Below are 25,259 nucleotides of genomic sequence, written 5' to 3'. Positions count from 1 at the left end.
TACAGCAACGTGAGAAGGAGGGAGGACCACGCTGGGTCTTGAGGGAGCAGAATCAAAGTGACAGAGGAGCACCGTTTCACAAATGTGTAACACCACTGTGCCAGGCCAAGCCTCCAGGAAAGGCTGGGTCACCTCATGGAGAAGAATGAACTCAAGCTTCCTAAATACTCAGCGTTGCACCCAGCGCTGGAACGACTGGGAAAATATATATGCTTACTTTGTTTTTATATTCCTCCCAAGGAAATCCTTACAGTCTTTGCTGGAGACGGGAATGTCTCATAGATGAGCTTTTAGTCTGAACAAGGACAGATGTTTTCAAGTTCTTACACAAAACACTGGACAACTTAGTGCAAGGTACAGTAGGGAACTCCCCCAGATCTGGAAGGGCGCAGTTGATTCAAGACATTTCTGCACTGGGCTTTAATTGAATGAAATAGGCAAACCCAGACTTCAAGAAAGGCTTCAATTAATTAATCAATGATGGACAAAGGTTTGAGGCAAGAGCAAGTGAACACATGATGAAACTTCCAGGAAAAGAAATTAAAACAGGTAAGCGAAGTCCATCTCCACACAGCAGGTAGTGAGCATGCAGCCAGGGAAAGTTGGGCAAGCAGAGAGTTTCCGCAGGTTCAAAGGGTATTAGATGATTGCAGGGACAACAGGTCCACAAATGGGTGCTCAAAGAACCAGGCAGGGATGTCCCCTCTAACCTCACCGGCATGACAGACCTGGGTGCTGGGACAGTATGAAGGGCAGGAGCTGCAGAAATGGCCAGGATCACATTTTGCCACTGAATGCTAAGCTAGATGGACCACTCGTCTGCAGCAGTAAGGCATTTCTTATCTACCTATGCTAGTCTTTGTTTCCTCTACATGTACTTATGTTATTAGAGAATACAGCCATGCACATGTGAGCCTGAACGCGGGCATCCCCCCTTGAGAAGGCAGCTCTCCACCGACACAAAGCATCAGCAAATTTTGGCATGATGTAGAATCAAAGATAACTTGGGAACAGGACTATAAAACAGGGCTTGAAAACGCACCGCAAAAGCTTGTTGCTTTTACTTGTGAGCTATTCCCTCCCTCAGAAGACTATTAATGTACTGAAGACATCGTGAAAGACTGCAACCTTTTGATGGATTGATTCTAACTCTGTTGAAGAGCGTGTTTATTGTTACAGTTAATCTCTTAAAACTTTCTCAGCGTGTTTCTGCAAAGAACAATTCTACACTGGAAGGCAAAGGGACAGAATGATGAAGTACAGCCTTTTCACATCCTTCTGGTGGGATTCTGATTGTAAATCTTAGATTATTGAATAAACTTCCAGGAATTGGTATCTCAGCGAGTATAATTATATCTAGCAAAGCATCTAGTGTAACCGATAGGCTGGAGCCTTCTATAAGAGAATTCCAGCCAGACTTTTTATAGTTTAGATTCTAGTACAAACTCACGCTGTTCTGATGGAATAGTGCTTTCTAAAACAGCAGACTGGAAATTATGTTTCTATGTTAGGAAGAGTGGAAAAACTTGCACCATCTCGGTATTCACAGCTGATGATCTTCCCAAATTATGAGGAAGTGACATTGCTGGATAGAAGTCATATTCTTCTTATGCTGTGCGACAGTTCACCACCCTCCTGTAACTGGAAGCTTAACATTCTTGTAAAATATACAGTGCAGTATTATGTGACTGCTCTGGTAATAAAATTACTGTGAAACCAGTGCCTCAAGGGGAAATGCACATAATGTTTCTCCTGGAAAAGCTGCGTGTCACAGTGCATAATGTCATACAAACAACATGTCATTAGAAGTGAAAGCAGCGAGCGGGATTAATACATGCATCAGATGGATACGATAGACTCGTACGGCGTACGCTAAAGGCGCTCTATCTCCATAACTGGTTGCTTAAACACTGCACCGCTTCAGACCTTTGAAGAGAAAAAGCCAACACTTGGCATAAAATCAACCACTGCCAATGCCGTCCTGTAGCCCCCTGAAAGGATTTTCTCCCTGCTGCCTCTCAGAGCTGCACGACCACCGGGGAATGCAGCTGATCTGCCCGAGCCCGGCTCACTGTGGTCTGTGTCCCCGCGCGGGGACGGCATGGCGTGGCTATGCCAGCGGGGACCGGGATGGAGGCACGTCGGCTCCTGGCTGGGCCAGCTCCAACAGCTTTCTCGGGAAAATCAGGGAAAAGACAGCGTGTGCCCAGACTTCAGGGGAGGTTCACTGGTTTAGCAGGAAAATAGGACTTGCATCCAGATCCAAGAAATGCTTTTGCAACCCTCAGCTCAGACATAGCCCAACATTACTACTTGTTGAATATTTACAGCTGCTAAAAAAATCTGCATGTTTGTACTGTTGCTCTTCTGATTCACACACTGGGTTTTTCAGAAGATGAATCCAGATGGAAATCTGGATGTGTTTTTTACACGGGAAAATTAGGCACTTTTCTGGGTGGCTCTGAGGCACAGGGGCAGGAGACCACATTTGCACTCCTACCTGTTTACAACCCTCTGCAAGACTTTGCATCCCTAAATGTTATCTGTAAGGCTTCTGCATAACTGGTGTAAAGACAGCTGAATTAAACTGGACTCTGTTAGACTTCTTTTGAGGGAGAAGGAGAGCGCGATTTTCCTATGTCACACGCACAGAAGCAGCAATAGATGGTAAAGGAAGAACTCTCGATGGAATGGCAAGATTGGGCACAGAAACGCTATCCTGAAATGGGATACGTTTTTCTCAGACAGTGACAAATTAAGAAGAGACTGTATTCAGTTTCTTCTTTGTTCAGAGACCTTGAAAAATATGATGCCCATGTGTTAATGTTTGAACCCACCCTCCATTCTTACTGCATTAGTCCTGCTCGCAGTCATTCAATACAGAATCATGTGTGTAATCCGAAACATGTGTCCAGCGATGTGTTCCCTATTTACCAATTATTTAATTAGCTTTATTTGCTCTTTGAGATATAGGCAAAGCAGTATTTTTTTATTTCCTGTATTTAAGTACGAACCGGTATTTGCCAAATATTTAAGTATACAGAGGTATGCTCTTAATTTACGGAGTCACTCTCAGCGACGTCAGAGGCGGCTCTCTCCCTTACAGGGACACGCTGCCATCGCCGCTTCCCCCACACCACGTGGAAACCCAGCAAAGAATTGAAGGGGATGAACATCGCGATACAGAAGTATCGCCTCACACATCACTGCAGGCGATTAAATCACTAAGGACAGTAACATCAAACTTCAAAACCAGTGGGGTCAGGCACTTAGCTGGTGCAATGTCTGCCGTACAAACTCTGAAGCAAAGTGCTTTGCTGTAGTCATATTTAATTCACAAAAAGAAGTAGTAGCAGTAAAATGCATGAGCAAAGGAGGTGAAGGTCAACTATGAGGTACTTATTTCCATGATATTCTCGCTATCTCTCTGTCCCTGCTGAACTAAGAAGCTAGTTCTTCTGCACACTGGGACATACCATCCACCCTGATGTCAGCTCTTTGGCGCTAGCTCAGTGCGCTGAAGCAGATGCGAGGGGAGACAGGAGGGAAAGGGAGAGCCTCGGCGGCAGCCGCAGCACCCGACCTCAACTCACCCATGATACTGTCCGTCCCGTTGGCAGGGGGTGTGCAAGAAGACGCGCTGTAATGATTTGTGCCACTGCGGTGGAAGGTGGACATCGGAGGAAGACTGGAATTGATGTCTGCTGAGGAGTGTGATGGGTAGCTCTGTGGCAGAAAGGATAAAAAAAACGGAAATATTTTAACTATCGAGACCATGGAAGGCAGCAGGCTGCTCACGTTGCCCCAGTCCCAAGTGCTGTTGTACTTCACCCAACTGAGAAAAGCAGAATGCTGCCCTAAGACTAAACGGGGAGCATATTTTTCTACCCTAACTTGACATCTTCTTGACATGGAGGAGACAATGGCATACACCTATCTGATACAGACAAATATCCACAGTGGACTGTTCACAACTAATGACGGTGCCATCGAGATGTAATGAGAAGAAATTAAGAAAGAGAAGTTAGGTGATGTATCAAGCAAACCTTTTGACAGGGACAGCTATTGGCTGGAGGAGAAGCCTTCCAAGGGAAGTGGCAGAAACCTCGTAACTGCTTTTGACATTAAAAACAAGATCTGACTACAAGATGTGCACAGCTGGCACTACAAAACGTGCCATAAGGAAACACAGTGGCACCCCAGGTAACCAACTGGATCAGTTTTCCCTCCCATTGCAGTGTCTCTGTGTGACATGATCAAAGATGCGATGGATCAAGCTCCCCAAACAAGCGTGGGCCAAGTGTCTGGGCAGCACACAGAAGACTTCGGCAGCTATATGGCCAGATCACACAAACCGTCCTTACTGTGACACAACATAGCTGTGGCCAGATGTTTTGCTGAACCGGCGTTACTATAAACCTGGCTTGCATCAGTGCTGTCTGTCACTGCTGAAAAGTCTTTTCTTTATCGGTGTAAGACACCGTGTGCAGACAGGTCCTAGAACATGCCCAGCTTTTATCTCCATCACAGCACTGCCCTCAGCAGAGAAGAGGTCCTGCAGAAGACCTCTAGGTTTTGGAGACTCCTTAGAAACACGGGTAGCTGGAGACACATGGCAGTACCTGGCCCAGGATCAAGGCAGTGTTAGAGCAAGATCATCTCCACATCCTCTGCCTCTGTAGGTGGTTCACAGTAAGCTGGCTGAAAGCATCCTTCCCTTCATTTGTATTTTTTAATTACTTTTACAGGATTTCTTGTAATTAAGTGACAAGTAACTGCATACTGTAAAGTTATCTTAAAGAATGTAAACAACATAGCCCAAATCTACTTTTCTTAACCGTGGCAAAATGACCATCAACTCTGACTGAGGTCTGAATAACATTTTCAGGCTTTGACTCAATATAAACCACTCCAGGACTTCAGCCCCAAACCCAACCGGCTGAAACAGCAAAGCTGAACAGAATTTCTCATGTGATGGAGACATGATCACAATGATTGCCTAGGTGAATGGTCTGAACACGAGTGACTCCATCTCCCCTGCTAAACGGCTGCTCCATGACACGTATCAAAGTGGTGGTTTGGGATTTTCTCATTTCTCAGGGGGTGACATCAAAACGCCATTGCCAAACATTTTAGGAAAAACATGGGATCTGAATACAGCTTAGCGGAGAACTGCTCTCTGTATTCAATGCATCTGTTTAGAAAACCACTGATATGCCTGAGAAAGTAAAAGTAGCGAACAGCAGCTTTCCTTTCTTTCTTTTGCTATATGCATTTTCTCTACAGGTCACTGAGAAGTTAAGGACATTTGCAGGGAACTGAACCGAAATCGCTCAAACTTTCCTTGACAAGCCGACCGCTCATGGACGCGCCAGCTGAGCACAAACTGCTGACCTCTCACCGGTGCTCCGGCAGAAACTACGCGGAGTTCATTTAGAGTATCCCTACCTCCCTTCTGTCCCAGTGCTACCTAAAAGATAGAAGGCTCTGCCAGTCCAGACACACATAATAAATGATTAATATGAGCATCGTCAGCACTGAACACCTACAACTCGGACTGGTATCAGTGGTCCTCACTATCTCTGATAAATAATAATGCCTACATAGAAAAAAAATATCGGGGGGAGTTTAGGTGGAACGTCCCTACCCATTTTACATTGCAGAAATATTTTCGCTCTTCATAAGAACCCCTACATGTTACAAACCCAAGAAATTCAGAATCGAGGCAAACAAATGCCAAAATGTTTTCAGACTTGCCCCATGAAGGCACTCAGCTGTCTTACCTCTACCCTGAGCTGATATGATGAAAAGCCACCTAATGCTGATGGATGAGCACCAGTGTAGATATCAAATTAGAGTAAATTGGGTTTTAAAAGTTATGCTCAATTTTTATTATACATGCTTGTCACTTCAGAGCAACGTTAAGTTTGCTTAGTGACTTAATTATGCCTTTTATAAGAACATGATTAAGCAGTTTTTGAGGCAATTTCTTTTGCTTTTGACTTCCTATTAATTTTACATAGCAGTGTGCTAAACTCATTAAACGTGAGACTTTAAAAGATTTGTTTTGCAAATTAATTTTCAGTTTGCGAGAGCGAGTTTAATTCTTATCCCTCAAAAGATGGTTCTGCAAGACTTTACAGCAAGACTCCCTCCTCCCTTAAAACCAGTCTTGCTCATTGCTCTTCCTTTTAACAGTCTTCAAGAAAGAGAATTATAGGTACAGAATAGAAAAACGTTACTTCACTTTAGCTGCCTGTTCATTTCTTTACATCCTACTTAAAAACAAAACCAAGAAACTGAATTGATGGAACCCAATGTTATTTCTACATATTCAAATCAGCCATGATATCAGGAGAATATCCCCTAAGCTGTACTCAGATCAGATTGAATTCCAATTTTATTCTGTTCCAATACAATAGATGGAATCAGTCCCAGCAACTTCCTCTTGCGAGAGATCAGGATGTACTGGAGGAAATAAAAAAGCCTCTCTTCTTTAAAGCAGAAAATTGATGCTAGGTAGTTATCTATAAACTCAGACCAGCAAAGGACACCGACTGCCATAAATTATAAACACCACAAAGCATGGGCGAGCGCAGCTCATCGGCAGGCCGGCGGCCGCAAAAGGAGCCGGGGCTACGAACATGGGCTCAACCCTCTTCTTGCAACTTCAGCTGAAGGAACAGTCTACGCGGCAATTTTTTTCCTCCTCTTTTCGCTTCCCAGTGGCACTAGGAGGGGTTCTGCACAGAGGTGCCGCGCACAGGGCGAAGCTGCGGCAGGACCTCATCACCATCCTCCCAGCGGCAGAGGCAGCCACCTCCGCTCCCAGGGGCTTCCCAGCCCGCGCTGCCCTTCGGCTTCACACTCCCCTTCTCCCAGCACAGCCCGAATAAAATCTTCGAGCCAAAGCCGTCCCAGGTTTCTCAAGCTCGTTTTTGCAGAGTTGGGAACACACAACGGCGCGCGGAGAATGCTTTAGCGGCACAACCGGAAGACGCGCCCATGCCGCGAGCGGGTAGGTGCGACGTGCCGACCGCCGCAAGCCGCGCCCCCCGCGCCGCGCACCCCTCCCCGCGCCTTACCAAGCGGTCGTGCGGGTGCAGGCTGCAGTAGCTGCTGGACTGGGGGATGTGAGAAGAGTTGCCCAGCATGCCCCCGTACCCGGGCTGGTTCATCCCGCTGGAGGAGCTCCACGGGTCGCTGCTGTGATGGCCATCTGTAACACAGGAGGGAAACACTGCTGGCCGCCGGTGCCAGACCCTGCAGAACCGACGGCTTCGTCCCGCTGCAAACTCCATCCTAACGACCTCAGTGCGGCTACAGAGCTGCGCCGCTGCAGCAGAAAGCCACGTGCTTTAGTAAAAACGAAGCTGAACTCGGCAACGGCGCATACTGCAATGCTGCACTACAGCCACATCAGTTCGGCCTGGAAGTCTCCTGCTGCTTTATTCCTGCTCCGGTACCATAGACTCAAGGATTTAAACTCTGTTATAACAAATTTTATGGGAGATGGAATACACTGCAGCCTACAGAAGATGGGCTGATGAGCTTTGCAGATTCTCAACCTGGTAAATAATTGGGTAATTCCCGAACTTTGAATGTTTCCACATCCAGAAAGTTTTCTGACTTGTTTCATTGCTGCTTTTTGTTTGTTTAAAGAGAGCAGTGCCACTTGTATGGTTTCTCCTTCTAGGGATTTCTCAGCTTGTGTCTCCGCACCTCCTCTAAGCACAACATTCATCCTTCAGGCCAGCTCGCTGCCGAGGTATAATGTGCACTGATAAAATCCCCAGATTTTATCAAGTGAAACAGTGGCTTGCATATTTTGCATTTAACCAGACATGCCAAAATGGAATTATAATAATGTGGTGAAATGTATTTTCTACTGGAAGAATGCCCATGTCTTAACAACAAAAAAAAAGTTTTAAAAAAGGTAACTTTTCCATAACGATCAGCAGACCTGAAAGATGGGCACGTGAGCTGGAAAAGTTGCCGGCTTTTTCAAACTACAGGACTTGGTCAAGTAAAAAATTATTGTGTCTCACCTACAGGCCTGCCTTATTTATACACTTCAAACACCCTGGCAGCAGCAGCACTTCCAGCACACCTTCCCATAGCTGTTTGAACAGTCATTTAACTCAGATTTATGTCTTCAATACGAAACTGTGCGAAGATAACATTTAAAACCGCAGAACGGCTAAGCACTACAAAGGGTAAATATTTGATATCATTAGAACCCTATTAATCCCCAGCTTTATAACGCTATAGGAGTTTCACAGCAGGTTGCTCTTTGGGTGGTATTTATTCTCATTTCAAGCCAAGAACACCGTTTTCTTTTCAGTCATGGCCTGTACTTTCCACTGCTCAGGAAACGGTCCAGATGCGGATCCCCCACCACAGGAGGTGACCACAGGGGTCAGTGCTCCAAATGATGTCCTCTTCCCTCCCACGAGGGCCCACCAGAGCTGGGGCAGGACCAGCAAAACCCCCCTGCAGCGCTCCAGCCCCGGACCCGGGGCAGGGGGGTGCAGTAGTCCCTCCTGCCCGCAGCCCTGCTGGTCCTGCCTGCTGCAGCTCCTTCAGCCGCAGCCAGCTCGTCCTCCCGTGGGGGCTGCCTCACGGAAAGCCAGACACGAGCGTCCTCGCACGAAGAGCTGGAGAGGTGGCGAAGCTCCGCAGGAGACGGCCCCGTCACCCTGAGGCCGGGAGCTGAGCCATCCCTGGGGATGCTGAGTGGCGCCCATGACCTTCAGGTGGCAGGGACATGAAAACGCATTGGTTTTTTCTTTTCTTTTGTTTTTTTCCCAAGGGTGGGAATTGGAAAGTGTATATATATGTACATAGAATAAAATCCGATCCCTTGCCCTGCAAATACTTGAGCCTAGCAGTCCTGCTGAATTAAATGGATCTCTTTACCCTTTACTTAGCCTGAAGCAAAATATATGTACAAGTGTTTAAAAGCTGAATGTTTTGCCCTAAATGTGGCAAAAGATGAGCACCCTAATTGTGTGTGGATCTTTCCAAACTCTAGGAATCTTATTTGCTAAATTATACCGAATTTCCTTGTCCTTGCAGGTAATCATTGTGAGAAATACAACATGGTAGCAGAAAATACGTGAAAACTATTAACCCATCCTGCAGTGAGAACAACGGCTTCATTTTAAAAAGGTTTCTCTTATTCCATATGCATGCAAACAGACATACTTGTAGCACTGTTTACTTTACGAAAGACAAAATCTTTCTCATTAACATAAAACGACAATGCACAAAGTACATGCCCAAATTTGTGTGCATTTAGTATATGCATAAGATATGTGCACACACACATGCTGGAAAAAAATGCTTCAAGAACCTCAGGTGATAAGAGGCTGGCAAGTTATTCATCATGCTGCTTCGCTGCAGGATCAAAACAAGATGTTCAGAGGCATAATGGACAAACGAAGACGTTCAGGTCTTCATTTTAATGGTAATGTTACAGACCACAAGATGATATTCCAGCGTGTCTCGACTACATATAAACCAAAATACAAACACAGAAAATGTATGCAAAACAGATTTCCTTTTGAAAGCAGTGTCTTACCTTGCATGAAGAAGGAGCTAGGAAAAGTGCTGGCTGCTGGTTTTGAGGATGGATAACCTGGTGAATCCCTATTGTAGTCGGCAGTGCTTGCTGACGGGGCATAAACCTAAGGAAAAGAAGACTAATTTAGTATGCCTTTAGCAGGAAGCAGGAAAGAAATATTGAGTTTTTACCTTGCTCAGTATAAATCAGTTCACAACACCACATAATTCTTCTCTCAGAACACAAAAAGCTGAGTATACGTGTGACTGGAAAATAAATTTTAAGCTTCAAAAGAAACTCCAGCCTGACATTTTCCAGCTTTAAACAAGGATATTTGCAAGGTATTTGTCAAACTATGTATTTCTGTAAATAAAATGAACAAACAGATGTACATATGTTCTTCCTAGAGCATTACAGAGCTTAAAATAAACAGGAACTTGAAACAACGCTGATTTTCTCATAGGAAAGCGTACAGATTTTACCCACTTAAGAACAAAACTGAAAGCACTGCAAGGAAGTAAAAAACTTTATTTCTCAAACTAGAAATGAAATTTAGAAAAACAGCATTATCAAGAACACTGAAAATTACAAACATATCTTGGGATATTAAATTCCCATGGATCAAGCTCTTTCCAGAGAAGCTTGAAAGGACTATTAAAAACCTGGATCTACACAAGACCACCAACACAGCATGTGTACGCATCAGGGGAAAAATTCCTCCTTTGTTAGGACTTATTATATTTGTCTGTGCAATAAAGTTAGTGCATGTGCCAAAACACTCATTTACTTATATTTGTTTACTAATACACCAGAGCTTTCCGCCACTTGCCTTTTAGCAAACATCCGCTGTATTCCTTGCTTTATTTTAGTTCAACCAGGACAGCATTTAAAAACAAAACTGAACCAAATAAAAAAAAAAAACCAAACCCAAAACCAGTCGGGGCTGATAAGCGTAATTTATTATTTACAGTGCAGTTCGCTCCCTCTGCCTATATGCTCTCTATATTCCACCGCGCTTTGTTTCTGCGCTGGAGGTGCCTCTCTCCAGATGGTCAGGAAGACTGAAGCACTGTCATCTCCTTGATGAAAATGGATACCTTCCTGCCTCCATTTTGAAGCAGGCAGCAGATCACAAAATTGGCAGAGCGCCTGCTCCGGCGTTCGCAGGTCACGGCGAAAGGGAAGAGAAATCCACCAGCGAAGCACGGCCGCCGGCGGGGCTGGGAAGAGCGCCCGGCTCTCCGCTGCCGGCATCCCCGGCCAGGGCAGGGGGAGCAAAGGCCTCATTTAAAAAACAAAAAAACACCAAACCCAAAAAACAGGGAGCACAAGGCCGAGGGCTGCGGGATGCCGAGTAGCTTCCCTGTGTCCCCCGAGCCCAAGCGAGAAGTGGGGCCACGGGACGGGGCCGGGCAGCCTGGCATCGCGTCCCCGGGCGGCACAGCAGCTCTCCGGGCTTCGCGAGCCTAAACGTCACCCGTGCGGTCAGGGTGCAGAGCAGCTCAGCGTCCGGGACAAGCCTGACATTCCAAGGGAAAGCCAAAAAAAAGGCTTCAGTACAGCTAAATTTTTTTATGCCTCAGTTGAGACCGACGTGGGTTTGGGGTGCTCGGCGTTGGGCGCTCAGGAGAAGGAGAAATGCCGCACGGCTGTGGCAGAGCGGCCAGGAGCGAGCCCCAGCAAAGCCTGAAGACTGTTTGGATGGGTACAAGAAGAGGCAAGGTGGCCCTGCACCCAACTGGCCAAACCAACCCCTGGCGAAGCCAACAGCCCGTGCTGCCGAGCGGGAGACACGGGGTGGGACGCCGACACCGCCGGCGGCCCTCCGCTGGCGTCACATTGCTACCTGTGTGGCCACAGAAAGGGTACAAATACCCAACAAGCAATGGCCAAACGCTGCTGCCTGCCTGCCCGCACGGGGCGGGCAGGGCCGGCCCTGGCCAGGCTCCCAGCTCTTGGGCGTGCTCTTGCCGGGCTGTGATTTTGGGGTGGGGCTGCCGCGTGCTCTCGCCGGGCACCGCCGTCCCAGCCTCTGCCGTGACAGCGAGGGACTGGGCAGAGTCCCACCGCCCCAGGATCGGTCCCTGCACCCATCAGTCAGGGCAGGCACCGGCTGCGAGCTGTGACAGCCCAAAGTCTCACCTTATTTATTAGTTATGATATTAGTTACAGTATCAGCACCTTCAGCATCGCTGTTTTCAGACCAGCTCTCCCTTGAGGAGGCAGAAAGCAAGCTGGCCTGGGCTGTCAGTGATGGTTTCAACCTGGGGCCGGGGGAAAGTCCCTCTGGACCTCAGCCCCTCCACATCTTGTACAGACAAGTGCTGTGATTTAGCCAAGGGAGGGGAGGTTGGGGACACAGGCAAGAGGCTTTTTGAAAATCCTGAAAGACGGGATGAAGGAGAGCTGTGGGAAGTATCAGTCAGCCCAAACCTTTACACTCTGTCAGTGGAAGGGTAAGGGGACGCCTTCCCCAAACATGCCTTCCGAACCCTGCCCTCTCCCACTGCAGTTCCTGCACCGGCTCCAAAAACGTTTCATGCAAGTTCTGCATTTATCAGAAAACAACCCTACAGAAACTGCAGAGGTTTTTGGAAAAGATATCTGAATCATAGAATCATGGAATCACAGGATGGTTTGGGTGGGAAGGGACCTTTCAAGGCCATCTCATCCAACCCCCCTGCCGTGAGCAGGGACATCTTCAACTGGATCAGGGTGCTCAGAGCCCCGTCCAGCCTGACCTGGGATGTTTCCAGGGATGGGGCATCGACCACCTCCCTGGGCAACCTAGACTTAACGCTGAAAGATTAAAGATGGGCAGGTAGGGGTAAAAAAAGGGGTGCTTGAATATGCCCAGCGCCCAGAGAGAGTGCAAAGGAGCACAGAGGTTGGAAAGCAGCAAGGACAGCAAAGGCAGCACGCCGGCTGCTTGTGTTAAAATAAGAATATTATGTTAAATATGTTAAAAGAATAAAGCACGCATCGGGCACTTCTTACGCTTGCAAAGAAAGCGGCGTGCGTGCTCCGACACGTCTTGCGGAGGCGTAACGGGTGCCCTCCAAGAACAGCTTTGCTGCACCCCCGTGTTTAACGTACAGGAATTTCTCTACGCTGCTGTATCACGGTATATTGAACAGCTCGGGGCCTTTCACACGGCATGCCACGGCCTGGCTCGGGGTTTTCTCTCCGGGCTCCACCCAAGGAGCGGGGAGGGTCTCCTGGGAAGGGCGGCAGTGGCCGCCACGCCCTGCCCCACCCCTCCAGCACCACCCTGTCCGGGCACAGGACACCCATGCCACCGACCCGTGAGAGCCACTGCCCCTCTTGCCCTTGCCCTTGTCTAAGCAGACCCCAGCTGTGCCCTACCTGCTGCGCTCGAGGTCACCAGGCTTACGTAAAGTCTGATGCGCATTTCAGAGGAAAACCAGGCAAAACTATGTGTTTTTAACTCGTACAGTGACGAGGTCAGACGCAGTTACAGCTATCCCCCAAAGTGCTCTGACTGCCAGGCAGGTTTCCCAAGGGAAAGGTGACCACCTAGCAGATGACCTCATCAGTGAGGCAATGATTCCAGTGCATCCCAGCTACTGTGCGGTAAGAGCGGCTACCTGGGAAAAATACGATGGGCCTTGGCTTGACAGAGATGAAGAAAATCCCTTCCGTGTCCCCTGTGATCACTCCTGCTACTTCAGGAGCGACCGGCACCTCTCTCCCCCGCCCCAGGGCGGGGACGTCCCTCGTCCTCCACCTGTCCCCACGCAGCCCAGCCCTCCTGCTCACGACGACATACCTTCGTCTCAACCCAATGCCTCTTTTTTCCTATAATCCTGCAGCCACCCAGCCTAACTGCTTTCAGACGTGACTCCAGCTCAACCAAACTTACGCCTGGAAAGGGCCCCCTCCCGCTGATGGAAATTTGGCTTTGCACCTCAGCTTTCTGCAGTACCTGCAGAGCGTGAGTTATAAACGTCTGACAGCTCCCCGTACGCACCGTAAAGAAAACAAGTATGGATTTTATGCCTCTCGATGACTTACTCCCTAATTTATGAGTTTGTTTTGCTTCGTCGCTTGTTGTCCAACTGAACTGCAAAGCTGCGGGGTCGGCGACTCCAAGGCGGGCACCCGAACTGCAACCACCCCCCCCGCCGACGGGGCTCGACAGGAACACGCTTCAGAAACAACCACAACCGGTACAGCCGGCGCTCCAACGGACTTACAGAAAAGCGCGGCGGCGCGCGGCGGTCGAAGCTGCGGCGCTGGCCGGGGATGCCGGTGCAGAGGCAGGGTGCTGCCTGGGTCTCACCTGCCTGCAGCTGCAATCCAGCCTCCCCGTTAGCGACGCCAGGAGGAGGCGGCAGTTCAGCCCGGGTCAGACGCCCTCGGGGGTCGTCCCGAACTGCTCTTGGCGGTGGCACAAAGACACGGGACGGAGGCTGCGGCGCGCGCCAGCCCGGGCGCTGCTGGGCACGCAGGTCAGCTTGGAGGTGGAGAAGGGAAGGAACGCAGAGCATCGGGAGGAGCAGGGCAGGGCGGACGGAGGCTGGCCGTCGCAAAACGACGGGAAAAGCGGCCAAAGTAAATGCCAGCTTACAAAGTGTCATGTAACTGGGTGTAACTCCTCCTCGCTGAAAACAGAGACTTGATTTATTCTTCTGTTGGTTTTACAGCTGAATTTTCACACAGCGAAAGCCACTGGGCTGAAGCAAATTAACTCATTTTGCTGTGACAGGCTCAGTCACAGGAAGAATTTGAGAAGATATAAGGTAGCTTTTTCAAAAAAAAGCATGCATTTCCTGAAGAAGCGTCACTCAACATAAATATTCATTATTTTCAGATTTTTATCGCAGTGGGATTCTCATGTTATCACGACATTAGCTAAGAGCACACATGGAGATTCCTCTCATGTTGAAATGTGAAGAAGTCTCCAGATTTGTCTCCCTCTGTTTCATCGAGACTGCAGTATTTTCAACAGGCAAAAAAGAGGGTGTAGGAGAGTAACTGGATGAACAATATTCTGACTGGCCCCCGTCTTTTTGTCATTCTTCCACAAAGCAGTGCTTGAAAAAAGCAAGAAATGTATTATTTAACCACATTAACGATCTGTCCAAAAATGTTTGCCAGGTAATTTTACAAAGAGGGAATTGCGCCGATAATCCCACTTAAACAGAGACATAAATTATCACGAGTAACTGTTGATAAAGAAAACAACCCAATAACTTCACTCAGGATAGTGAAAGTACAACAGGTTCAATTTATGGCACTGGTAAAAATGGTAATATGCTATCTCCAGAAAGGCAAAAGAGAGTAAACCGCAGATGTGTACGAGTGACTTTCTGATTTGACAGAAAATATATTATAGATTTAAAGATGTTAATATTCTTAAAGAGAGCCTGAATTTAGAAAATCACTCTGACTCATGCTGGGAGGTTTGAGGAGATGATGAATAATGATCTGGGAAAAACACACCATTCTGTAATATGACACGATGAAAAAATTATCACATTGTTGCCATTTTTGGGAGCCTGCCTGCAAGTTCCAAACACCTTTTCTTCTTCAATTCTTCCGGAAAGCTCGCTGTCCTGGGAAGACGTTTCCAGCATCTTTCATTTCTCAGTATTCCAGAGCCCCAGCGAGCACTGCCCCAACCCCCCTGGGTGCTCGCGGGCTGGATGGACCATGCGCTTGCGCTCGGCCCACGGGGGATCCGGAGTCTACCAAATAAAGGACAAACGGCCTCGGAAATGTCTGCTAGTAAGTCATAACGTTAGCTGCGGAGTGAACTGGAGGTGTGCTGGTAGGTGCTGGCGGCGGGCTGGGGGTGAGCAACCCCAGCTCCACGGGTCAGGGATGCGGCTGCCCCTCGCAGGCGTCGCCAGCGGGGATGCATGCGCTCGCCAAGCACCGGGAGATGTGTCCAGTGTCAAGGCGCTGCGGGGCAGGCATCTCCCTGACCCACCGCGGCCTTCCCACCAGGCTGGCTGGGGGCAGCTGGCCGCAGGTGTTTGGAAACCCAGCCCGAGCAAGGAGACGTGAGAGATTGTCTTTTCCCCTTCCGTCTCGGCTCTTCTCGACTCCCTCCGCCTCTCCTCTGCTCGCAGGCGCTGGCTACACCGCTGCCAGAAGATTTCTAATTCCCCCTCAAAGTGAAACGTGTCTCCATTTTCCCGCTCAGGAGATGCTCTGCGCGAGGCAGGCTGGACAGGAGGGCATCCCTCTCGTGCGACGGCTGCATCGGTGCAGCGGGGCTCCGCAAGCCCCATCCCGGCCTTCGCATGCGAGGTGAAATTAGGAAAAATCTATCACCTGGCACGCACGGCACAAATGTAAAGCATAGGCTGTAAAATACAATTGCGATACTGAGAGCAGTGTATTTCTGTATACAGAGCAACCCACTTAAACAGGTACCTCCTATAAGGAAACATTTGTGAAGAGAGTAAACCCATCAATCAGCAGTCCAAAGACTTCAAAATACATGGTGAAACTCCTTTAAAATTAAGATCTCAAAGAGAACGGTTATTAAATTGGAAGCGCATTACCCAACGGCAAAGCGTACCGGCTATCAGAGCGGTCAGGAGGAATAAACCTGCTCGCTGGCACAAGCTGCCCTGCACTGGCGGGTGTCAGCTCCGCACAGAGCGAAAAGCTCTGTAAGCGAGCACCTGACCGCACAGACCGCGCTCCTTGCAGGAGTCCCCGAGCCCGCCGCACCGGCCGCGCTGGTGCCCGTCGGCCTCCGCTAACTGGGCGGAACACAGGCGAGCTGTTTGCGTTCTCCGGCATTACAACTTTCTTGTTTCGCGCTCCTACGAGCGGGGCTGCCCGCAGCTGCCTCCCAGGCGAGGCTGCCGCTGGCGCTGCGGCCCCGGAGCTCTGCGTCCGCAGCGGGCTGAACGCGAGACCCCAGCAGACGGGTGCGTGCCGAGGACGGCACCGCCCTGGGCAGCGGCAGCGTCCCCAGCCAGACCATGCAGAGAGAAACGCTCTCATCAGCGACACTGAAATAATTAAATATTAAAAAAATTCTAAAAAAATCACTATTCACTCCTTTACAACCACTTGAGGGACACAGTAGGCTGCTGCCCTCATTCCTCCCAGCTCTGCCATCAGACCAGCGACCGCTCTGCCTGGCTAGGGATGAATTTCCCCAGCTTTTAGTAAAAAAAAAAAAAAAAAAAATTCCGTACTTTCATATGCACGAGGAGCATAACCCCCTTTCCGTGGGCTGACCTGTTCCAGGTTTCCAGCAGAAGGGCACTTTTCAAACGGCAGGTCCTTAATTTTGGCCACATGTTGCTGTGGGTGAGCGGGGGGAGAGGAAGAGGAGCGGGGCGCGGGGGCTGATGAAAAGAGCAGCCCCGCCAGCGAAGCGCATTACCAGCCCGGCCTGGAAGGGGCCGGAAGGAAAACCCACCCACCTCAGCCTGCGTTTATTCTATCAACCTGCAATTGCAGCAATCAAAACCAGATGTCGGCTCTTCCAGATCTTTCTCACAGGACAAACATGCGAAAGGCCTCGGGCCTGGCGTTGCCATCAACTGGTAATTGAGACCATATGAGCCCCAACACAGAAAAGCACATGCAAACCACCCCCCGGCCCCGTGAGAGGTATGAAATTGCAGGTCCCGCTGAGCCGTTAAGTGCACGGTGCACCGTGAAAAACAAGTGTACGCAGCCGGGGTAACCACCTGTACGGCACACCGGCCCCACGGCCGCGGCGGCAGGGCCCGCGGCGGGGCAGGGCGCCGGCCGGGTTAATGGCAAAGGCCGGTCAGCGCTGCGGAAAGCAAGCGCAGGTGTGAGACACACAACACACACACAACCCGCTCCCGTCGCCTCTGCATCGCCTCTTGCACCCCGTACTTTAACGGACGCCGGTTCCCCCGCACGTTTCGCCTCGTGATTCTCTCCTCTCCTGCTGCTGGCGGTCATTAAAAAATTTATCAGGCCCTTGCTGAGGGAGGCTCACTGACTGTCACCTCCCGCCTCCCGGCAAAGGCTCTGCACCAGGGATGCTGGCGTGGGTGTGCTCCCTGCACCGGGCTCCGGCAGGCGCCGGCTGCGCGCGGCGCTGGCCCGGCGCAGGCGAAACGCCTCGGCTCCGTCCCGCCGCAGCACTGCCCCGCCGGGCCCTGGCTCTCCTCTCGCTCGCACAAACGCCGTCGAGTAGGAGCTTGCAACGACGGTCGTCGACTCAGAAGCCACTACGAAGCGCCAGCTTTACAAAGCACCGCTCCTTCGGGGCGGAACGCCGAAATCTGGACCAAACCACCCGCTTGCTGCGCGCCGGTTGTTCCGCTCCTACCGGGAATGCCTGCTCGCACAAAGGGCTGCCCGACGCTCAGCGTAGCCTAAGCGTTAGCTGCCCGACTCTTCTCCCTTATCCCACCCTATACGATCCTCTAAGTCCGCAGATCCTGTTCAGTTAAAATGTCTTCCAGATGGGACTGCTGAATACTGCATCTCGTGAACGCCCAAAGTTAAAAAGGGGTCAACTAAATTAGAGAAAAAAAATTACAACATTATGTCATCCCTATGCAGTAATACAGGCTCCAAAAAAGCAACAATAACATAAATAGACCCCAAAAATTTCTGCTCAGACCCCGATTTCTTTCTGCCATTTGTCTTTATCACGCAGCTGTTCCGGATCATCCCCAAAGCAGTGCAAGAGCAAACGTCGCCGCCACCCCGCCGGGTCAGGAACCGCAGGTGAAATCTGCTCTAACATGACGCCATTTTCCCGGGATCCCGGACAAGCAGGAGGCAGACCTCACCAATGGTCCCACCAAAGCACAACTGCTTCCAGTAGGCAGCAGGGAAAGAAAAGGAAGAGCGAGAGGAGCAAGAAAAAAGACCAAAGAGCGGCTAAGGACAGATTGGGAGATGGCCACCTACGGCAAGAGGAAGTCCCAGGGATGAGGAACAACGAGAGGAAAGCAAAGTAGAAAGAAGAGCAAGAAAAAAATCCATAGAGAAGAAAAATTTAATAACTAAGTAGCCATGGGCCATAGCGATGGGCACAGCAGGAAGACCTCATGTGTTTTTAAGAGTATATTACTGAAGGGACAAGGCAAAGGGGGATGCCCGGGATCCCTGGCACCACCAGCGGTGAGACCAGCCGAGATGGGCAGAATCAAAGAGCAGCATCGGACACAAAACCTTCGGCACAGCTGAGTGACGTGCAGTGGGGCATGGCGTTGCCATCTGGGGCTCTTCTTTTCTTTCTTTCTTTCTCTTTTTTTTTTTTTTTTAGCCACGAGGTCACACGCATGTGAGCACAAGAGGATCAGCCTCCACCGGTCACAGGGCTGGGAGAAGGGGGGCTTTGAGAACCGGGAGACCTGCCCCGACTCCAGGGGCAGGAGACTCCGAGACACGAGCCTGCTGTCCCCAGCCCTGCGGGCACTCGGGGAACACACGGGTGACGGGATGGAAAGACACGCCAGCACAGAGGATGCAACAGAGGCTGTGGGGAAATGAGAAAATTGCAGATTTTGGAGACGCTGACTCTGATGAGGAGCTGGCGCCCCAAGAGCGGAGGGGAGGAGTTGGCTAACTTGCCTGATTTGGGTAAACCTACATGCAACCCTCACAGCGAGCAGTGGCTAAATCGGTCTCGCTGCGGCGGGGCTCGGGGAAGAACCCCGAGGATGCAGAGGGCAACGGAGAAGAGCAGGAGACGTCAGGAGGAGAAGCAAAAGAGCAAAATCGAGAGGGAGTGTGTAGGAAGAAAGGACAAAGAACCAAGGGTGTGACTGGAGAGATGGGACAAAATTAAAAAAATTAAGCCAACATCCTGCAGTTACCAGGATTTCAACAGTTGCAGATGCTCAGCAAGGCAGAACCAGACCTCCAAAAGCAATAAAGAGGGAGCAGAGGAAAAAGAGTGGGAAAACAGAAATAAAAGTGATGATGAAAAGAACAAAGGTGCCACTTGGCTGAGTTCCAGGGGCAGTTTCCATACGTGAATTCTAATTCACATTTCACCTAAGATAGCATGTTTTTAAACGTTTGTTTTTTCAGTAAAGGAGTTCCCAGAAGAGACAGAGGAAAGGAAAAGGATTATTTAATGCATTTTCCTTCTTTCAGGATCTGCTTTCTAACTTCCTTTTCTCCACTGCATTTACTGAGAACCATTTTGTGTTGGGTTTTTTTAAATTTTCTATGCTCTGTTTACAAATACACGCAGAGACAGTGAACGTATCAGACATCTGCCCGTATTTTCCTCTCCAATCTCTCTGCGAGAAAAGAGCCTTAGTTTTGCAATCTTCCAGTGTTTCTGGTCATTACCTACCTACCACAGCGTGATCAAATAATTCAAAGCATATACAATCGTTAATTAGACCTTATCTGCTTGCCGAAAGTCCTGACAGCGGTGGGTTGCACACCCAGCGGTGCGCCCTCACGGCGGGCGTCAATCCGCAGAGCAGATCGCAGGGCTCTGATGTCCATCAGCGGGTAAAGAGGGGACCAAAGTGGGCGCAGGCTGAGCTGGGCGCACTGGCAGGGACTGGGACCCAAAGGAAAGGGTGCAGAGCGCTAGGGATGGAAATACCCCCGTTTAGGACTAAGGCCGATGGAGCATCCCCGGAATATCAGCTATGAACTCCCCTACTACCGCCTAGGAGGCCAAGCCTGCCAGCAGGCACCCTGTGCCCCAGCTCCAGCCCATCCCGGCGCCGGCAGAGGTGGCTGCAGTCCCTGCACGCCGCCCAAGAAGCCGGGATTTCGCCCAATACTCCGTGCGAACTCCAGGATAACTGGATGCTCAACCAACTCAAGTGGAAATGAAGGTTTCTGTGACGAGCGGAAAGGAGCCCAGACCAGATTCCGCCTTCCTGCCGTTTGATTTTTAGGCAGAGGTGGGTCCTGATGCGAACCCAGTGCCTCAGACCCACCTCGTGTGATGAATCGCGAGCTGTGCCCGCTGCGGAAATGTCTTCATCTCCGGGAACGGCGGGAAGCGGGGTGACAGCGGTTTCAGGTGCCGAGACACAATAAAAACAATGAGGAAAGAAAATGTTTGCTTTTTATGTCAGCAGAGATGTCAGTACCCATTAATAAATCTATCTGCTAAATCTACTCTTATTCATGTGGGACATCACCAAGTTAAAGTAAAATAAATTATCTTTAATTAAATGGAATTGTCGTCTTCCTCCTGCTATCATCCCCAATTATTACATCCTAATCAGCCCTTTTGGGAGAAGGCATGAGGGAAGGCTGAAAGGCACATTTACTATAAACAATTTCTCTCTCTGTCAAGAGATGGAAATTTTATTTTAATTATTGTTTAGGACTATGATTTTCACCCAGTTTCTGATGAAAGGGATTAAAAGTTGAAAATGCCATCATTCAAAGAAAGAAAGAAATCTGTTCATGTCATCGCCGCAGAGCAATTTCCTCCTAGTCCCTCCTACAATTAAAGCCCAGAGCATGGCAGCAGCAGTGAGGAAATATGCAAGTCATTTGTTTAAACTTCTTTATTATGATTTCCAGCGGGAGGTTTACGTTGCAAAATATTTTGAAGGCAAAGACGAGGTAAACGCATTAGGTTGGAGGAGAGGGAGGGAAGGGGACTCAGCTGCAAGCAAGCACCAGCCCGGGCTCTGCCCAAGACCACGCCGCAGCACTCTGCCTGAATAAATGCATCAGAAGTTCAAACCCCTCATGCCTCACTTCTTGGGGCCAAATCGCCCTTGAAAAGCAGCCCGCAAGCTTTCTGCTGCCCGGGCAGCGCTCGCCTACGCAATGCCCCTCGTGCTGGGGAGGGGGAGCGGTTTTGAGCAAACTTGATTAATATCGAGAGTATCAGGACTGTGTGAACCTGCACGGTTTAAATGCGATCATGGGAAATTCAGAAGGCTGACGTGCAGATCTGGGCTCGGCCGAGCCTGACTCAAACTCAAACTCCATCATGTGAAGATGGGAGGGTTCAAACTGGGGGAAAAAAAAAAATACTGCTGTAAAGCTCCACTGGTTCCCAGCCCGAGCTGCACACAGCTGTACTTGAGAAGTTTAGTTTGCTAGTGTTTAAAAAGCACTTTGAATGAAGGGTACTCTCAGGGTCTGATTTTCAAACACGCTCCGAGTTGTGTTTTCCCCATTACCATGACTGCATGTAAATGAAGCACTTGCGCCCGCGACTCCGCCGCGCCGCTGCTCCGTAATCCTTTGTACACAGCCCGGCTATGCAATCACCGTAATTGTGCACACAAATTAGGCACACAAAACAGCCCAGGCACAGGCTTGAGAATCGAGTCTTACAAGCGTGAATAGTGTCACATACTCAAACACGCCAAAACCGGGGGCTGCGAGTCAAACGGATGGGCTCCCGTTGACTGGGACAGCCCAGGAGCACGCCGATGGAGCCGGATAGGCAACCCTACTCAACAACTGAAACATCTAAAAGAGAAAAACAAAACAAAAAACCCCCAACCCCGTCCCCAAACACGGTTTTCTTTCAGAGTTTACCTGATAAATAATATTTATAAGGTATTACAAAAATATGAATACTGTAGCTTAAATAACTGGGCTTAAAGGAAAGCTAACGATAAACACACGTCTTTTGAAAATCTCAGCTTGCTTCCTCCGTATTATAAAAAGAACTCTGCTGATCAAAAACTCAATGTCGTTTTAAAATCTACTTTATTCACTCTCAGCACTGATAGCCATGTTCTAGCTTTAGCTTTTTTTAACAAAGCCAGGCATTTAACAATGACTTTTCACAAAGCTTTTAGCAATGACTGAGCATTTTCATCTCTATCTTAGGTTCAAGCTTACTGCTGAAATGACTGAACTACTTGGCAAACAATAAAAATCTAACCCAAAATATTTTTAGAGGACACATTATGACCATCATCTGAACTGTGCCCTTCCTGAGTGTAACATTCACTTACCAGAAGCCTTCTACGGTGTCATTCTTAAAATAAGCCCTCAAGCAAAATTTACCAACGAGGCATCCAGTCTTAAGTTATTGCTGTTCAACATCACCAGAAGCTAAAGCTGCACTTCCCTAATTAAACCTAAGGCCCTGTATGGGTTTTAAAACATGTTCCTCTCTCTGCCCATTTTGTTCTCGCTTGCTCGTCGACTGCGGAGTCCCTGAACACACTGCGAACAACTGCTGCCCAATTATGAAACAAGATATATTTCAGATAATAATGAAATTATTCACCAGAGATAAAATACAAATTATGACAAGAAATGGAACAAGGAGGAACTGCTGAATCCTGATTAATTAATGCAACTTTTTAAAAAAAAACCGCACTTTTGAGGGTGTAGCACTGTTTTCATTTAACAGGCTTTGAATTGCCGCCTACAGAAGTTAAAAAAAAAAAAGGAAAAGAAAGAAACCACAGCTATACAAGCCTGCTGACTTCTTATAAAAGAACCAGTTTTAAACTTGTTTACACTACTGATTCCAAATGAATTCAAGATGGTGGCTAGTTAAAGAAAGGGAGACCATGCCAAGGATTTTGATCAAAGAACTTCAATTCAACAATGTTCAGTTTTAATTGACCACTAATTAAGCTACATTAGTCAAAGAAAAGTCTATATCACTTCTGAGTAATGAAGAGAAGAATTCGTTTAACCCTGTCCTAGCCCTCCTTCAGCTGGCTTACAGAAAAGCAGCTTCTCAAGTATCAGCCTTGGAAGCATTTCCAACATTAATATGCCAAAAAATTTTTAAAAAGGGAAAAGAAAAAAGTGTCGGAGGAGGGCGAGCTTTCCCAGCTCGCATTCCTCCTTCCACGGGGTGAAGCTGTCCCCCTCCCAGGCGGAGGCATTTTCGTACAGCGAGGACTAAGTGACCAAGGGGCAGAAAACCCAGAGAGCTCTCAGCTGCTTGGCACTGCGTGCCGGGAGAGGGAGAGCCGCACCGGCACGGGGCATTATTTAGAGGCAGGTATAACTACACCGCCGGTACGTTTATACGCGCACATACATCCTTAATTTTGACGAACTACAGAAAACTCCATAAAAAGGCCCCCCAGGACCAGAAGAGCCTCCCGAGCAGCTCCGCTGACCTGCAGGGATGCTGCGGCCCTTCCTCGACGTGCCAAAGCCGTCGATTCATGCACGACTCTGGCTCGCGGATGCCCAGGGAAACCTACGCCTAATGAAAAGTCGGCTGCAAAATTAGGCTCTGAAATGCATTAGGGAATGAAATACTGGTTTTCAATTTAGCGCTTTTGAAGTCCGCAGGATCAGATAAATTCAAGGAACCACGCAGATGCCAACACGAGCTTGCTCAGGGCAGTAAGGTCAGACATGGAAACGCCCAGGGATGGCACAGGGACAGGCAAGCGGGGTTTGAGAAACGCTGGAAGTTCACAGCGTCGCCGTTTCGCAGTTAAGGAGAGAAGTTTGCACGATGCAGTAAACAACGCCATGGCTCTGCAGCTCCCTCGTGTCGCTGCACCCTTTGATGAGGGCTATACTTGTGGCCTTAACTTGCATTATATTTTATCCTAATGATTTTTGGCAAGAAACTACTGCATTTCATAGAATAGAATTTAATGAGTACCATATCTTTTTTTAACATTCTGCCAAATGCTCATTAAAATGCACTTGTTTTGCAATGCAATAGCTAGCTATATGAAACCAAAATATTAATGCAAATTGGCATTTCTAAGTTTAAAGCGGTATTTGCATAACAGGAACCAAACATGGTGCAAGCTGAAAGAGAGCACACAACACAAATGCCTCTTAACACCATAATTATTGCAAGGAAAAAATGATGGTTTGTGCACACCATCTCGAGCTCCAGGATAAAGCATCTGTCAGTTTGCGACACCGTTATCTCCCAATGCCCAGTCTCACCAAGAAAAGAGTGTCTGAAAAGACTCCGCACTCACTGGAGCCGATAAACAAGATAGGTATAAAATGTATTTTAAAAAATAGGAACGCATTTATGCAAATATGACAATCCTAACTAAAAATTACAAGAGCCATTTGAATACACGGCTGCCAGTAGCTCTGAAAGATTAGCTTGTTAGTTGAGAGCCACAGGCCAAGCCAAAGGTATTCCTATTCTAATAAAGCAGTCATTAGCTGTAGTAATCAGAAGCTCAAAGTAAATACGGTTATGAACCAGACTTCGTCCTCTGACACAGCAGTATTTAAAAAAATGTGTCTCTACCACAAGTGGAAAGGAGCTGCTCAGAAAACCAATTACTCCCTACCTATTAGCAAACGGGCGTCATCAGACCGAAGGACATCTCCGTTGGGGCATCAGCACCGGAATAAATCTTTAAAGCTTCCCTCGGCGTGTGTGCTGCATTGCTTCAACACAAAGAGGAGTGGGCAAAGCGTGGGACCTGCAGTTGTCGCAGGGGTACAACAGCTAGCTCTGCGTTAAAAATAAAGCTGAACAACGCTATGCTTGCTTTTCCGGAGCTATCGGAAAGAATAAAGGTAACTCAACAATTATCTCATGGATCATCGGTAAAAACTGATCTCTTTATTACTACTAGAATGCCCCAGGTGTTTAGGCAAAGAAAAAAAGATGCCTACCATTAGAGAGCAGGGCTCAAAAGTCCTCCAGCTCTTGTCCATGGGACCTGCTGGCATCAGCACAGAGAGGCAGGGCTCTTCCACGATCGTGCCCCAGGGAGCACAGACCACAGGACTGAGCCTGGGGAGCCCCTGCCTGCTGGGATGGAGTTAAGGGGTTAAATTCTCTCTGACCACAGGT

General features: G+C 48.7%; 1 protein-coding gene across 10 annotated transcripts in view; it reads right to left on the bottom strand.

The window, feature by feature from the left end:
* The window catches only part of TCF4 (transcription factor 4), a gene marked incomplete at its 3' end in the record, with an annotated part of 234,245 nt that overhangs the window by 29,546 nt on the left and 179,440 nt on the right, over positions 1-25,259 (bottom strand). For all 10 annotated transcript variants that reach the window (XM_082013467.1, XM_082013469.1, XM_082013472.1 and 7 more), the window contains 3 exons: positions 9,584-9,689; positions 7,086-7,219; positions 3,594-3,726 (listed from right to left, as the gene is read on the bottom strand). In XM_082013467.1, the coding sequence (XP_081869593.1) occupies positions 3,594-3,726; positions 7,086-7,219; positions 9,584-9,689 (373 nt within the window). The remainder of the gene's footprint in view (positions 1-3,593; positions 3,727-7,085; positions 7,220-9,583; positions 9,690-25,259) is intronic.

The sequence above is a fragment of the Phaethon aethereus genome, assembly GCF_964289735.1.
Source record: "Phaethon aethereus genome assembly, chromosome: Z".
Lineage (NCBI taxonomy): Eukaryota > Metazoa > Chordata > Aves > Phaethontiformes > Phaethontidae > Phaethon > Phaethon aethereus.
This window is presented reverse-complemented; position numbering and strand designations above follow the sequence as displayed.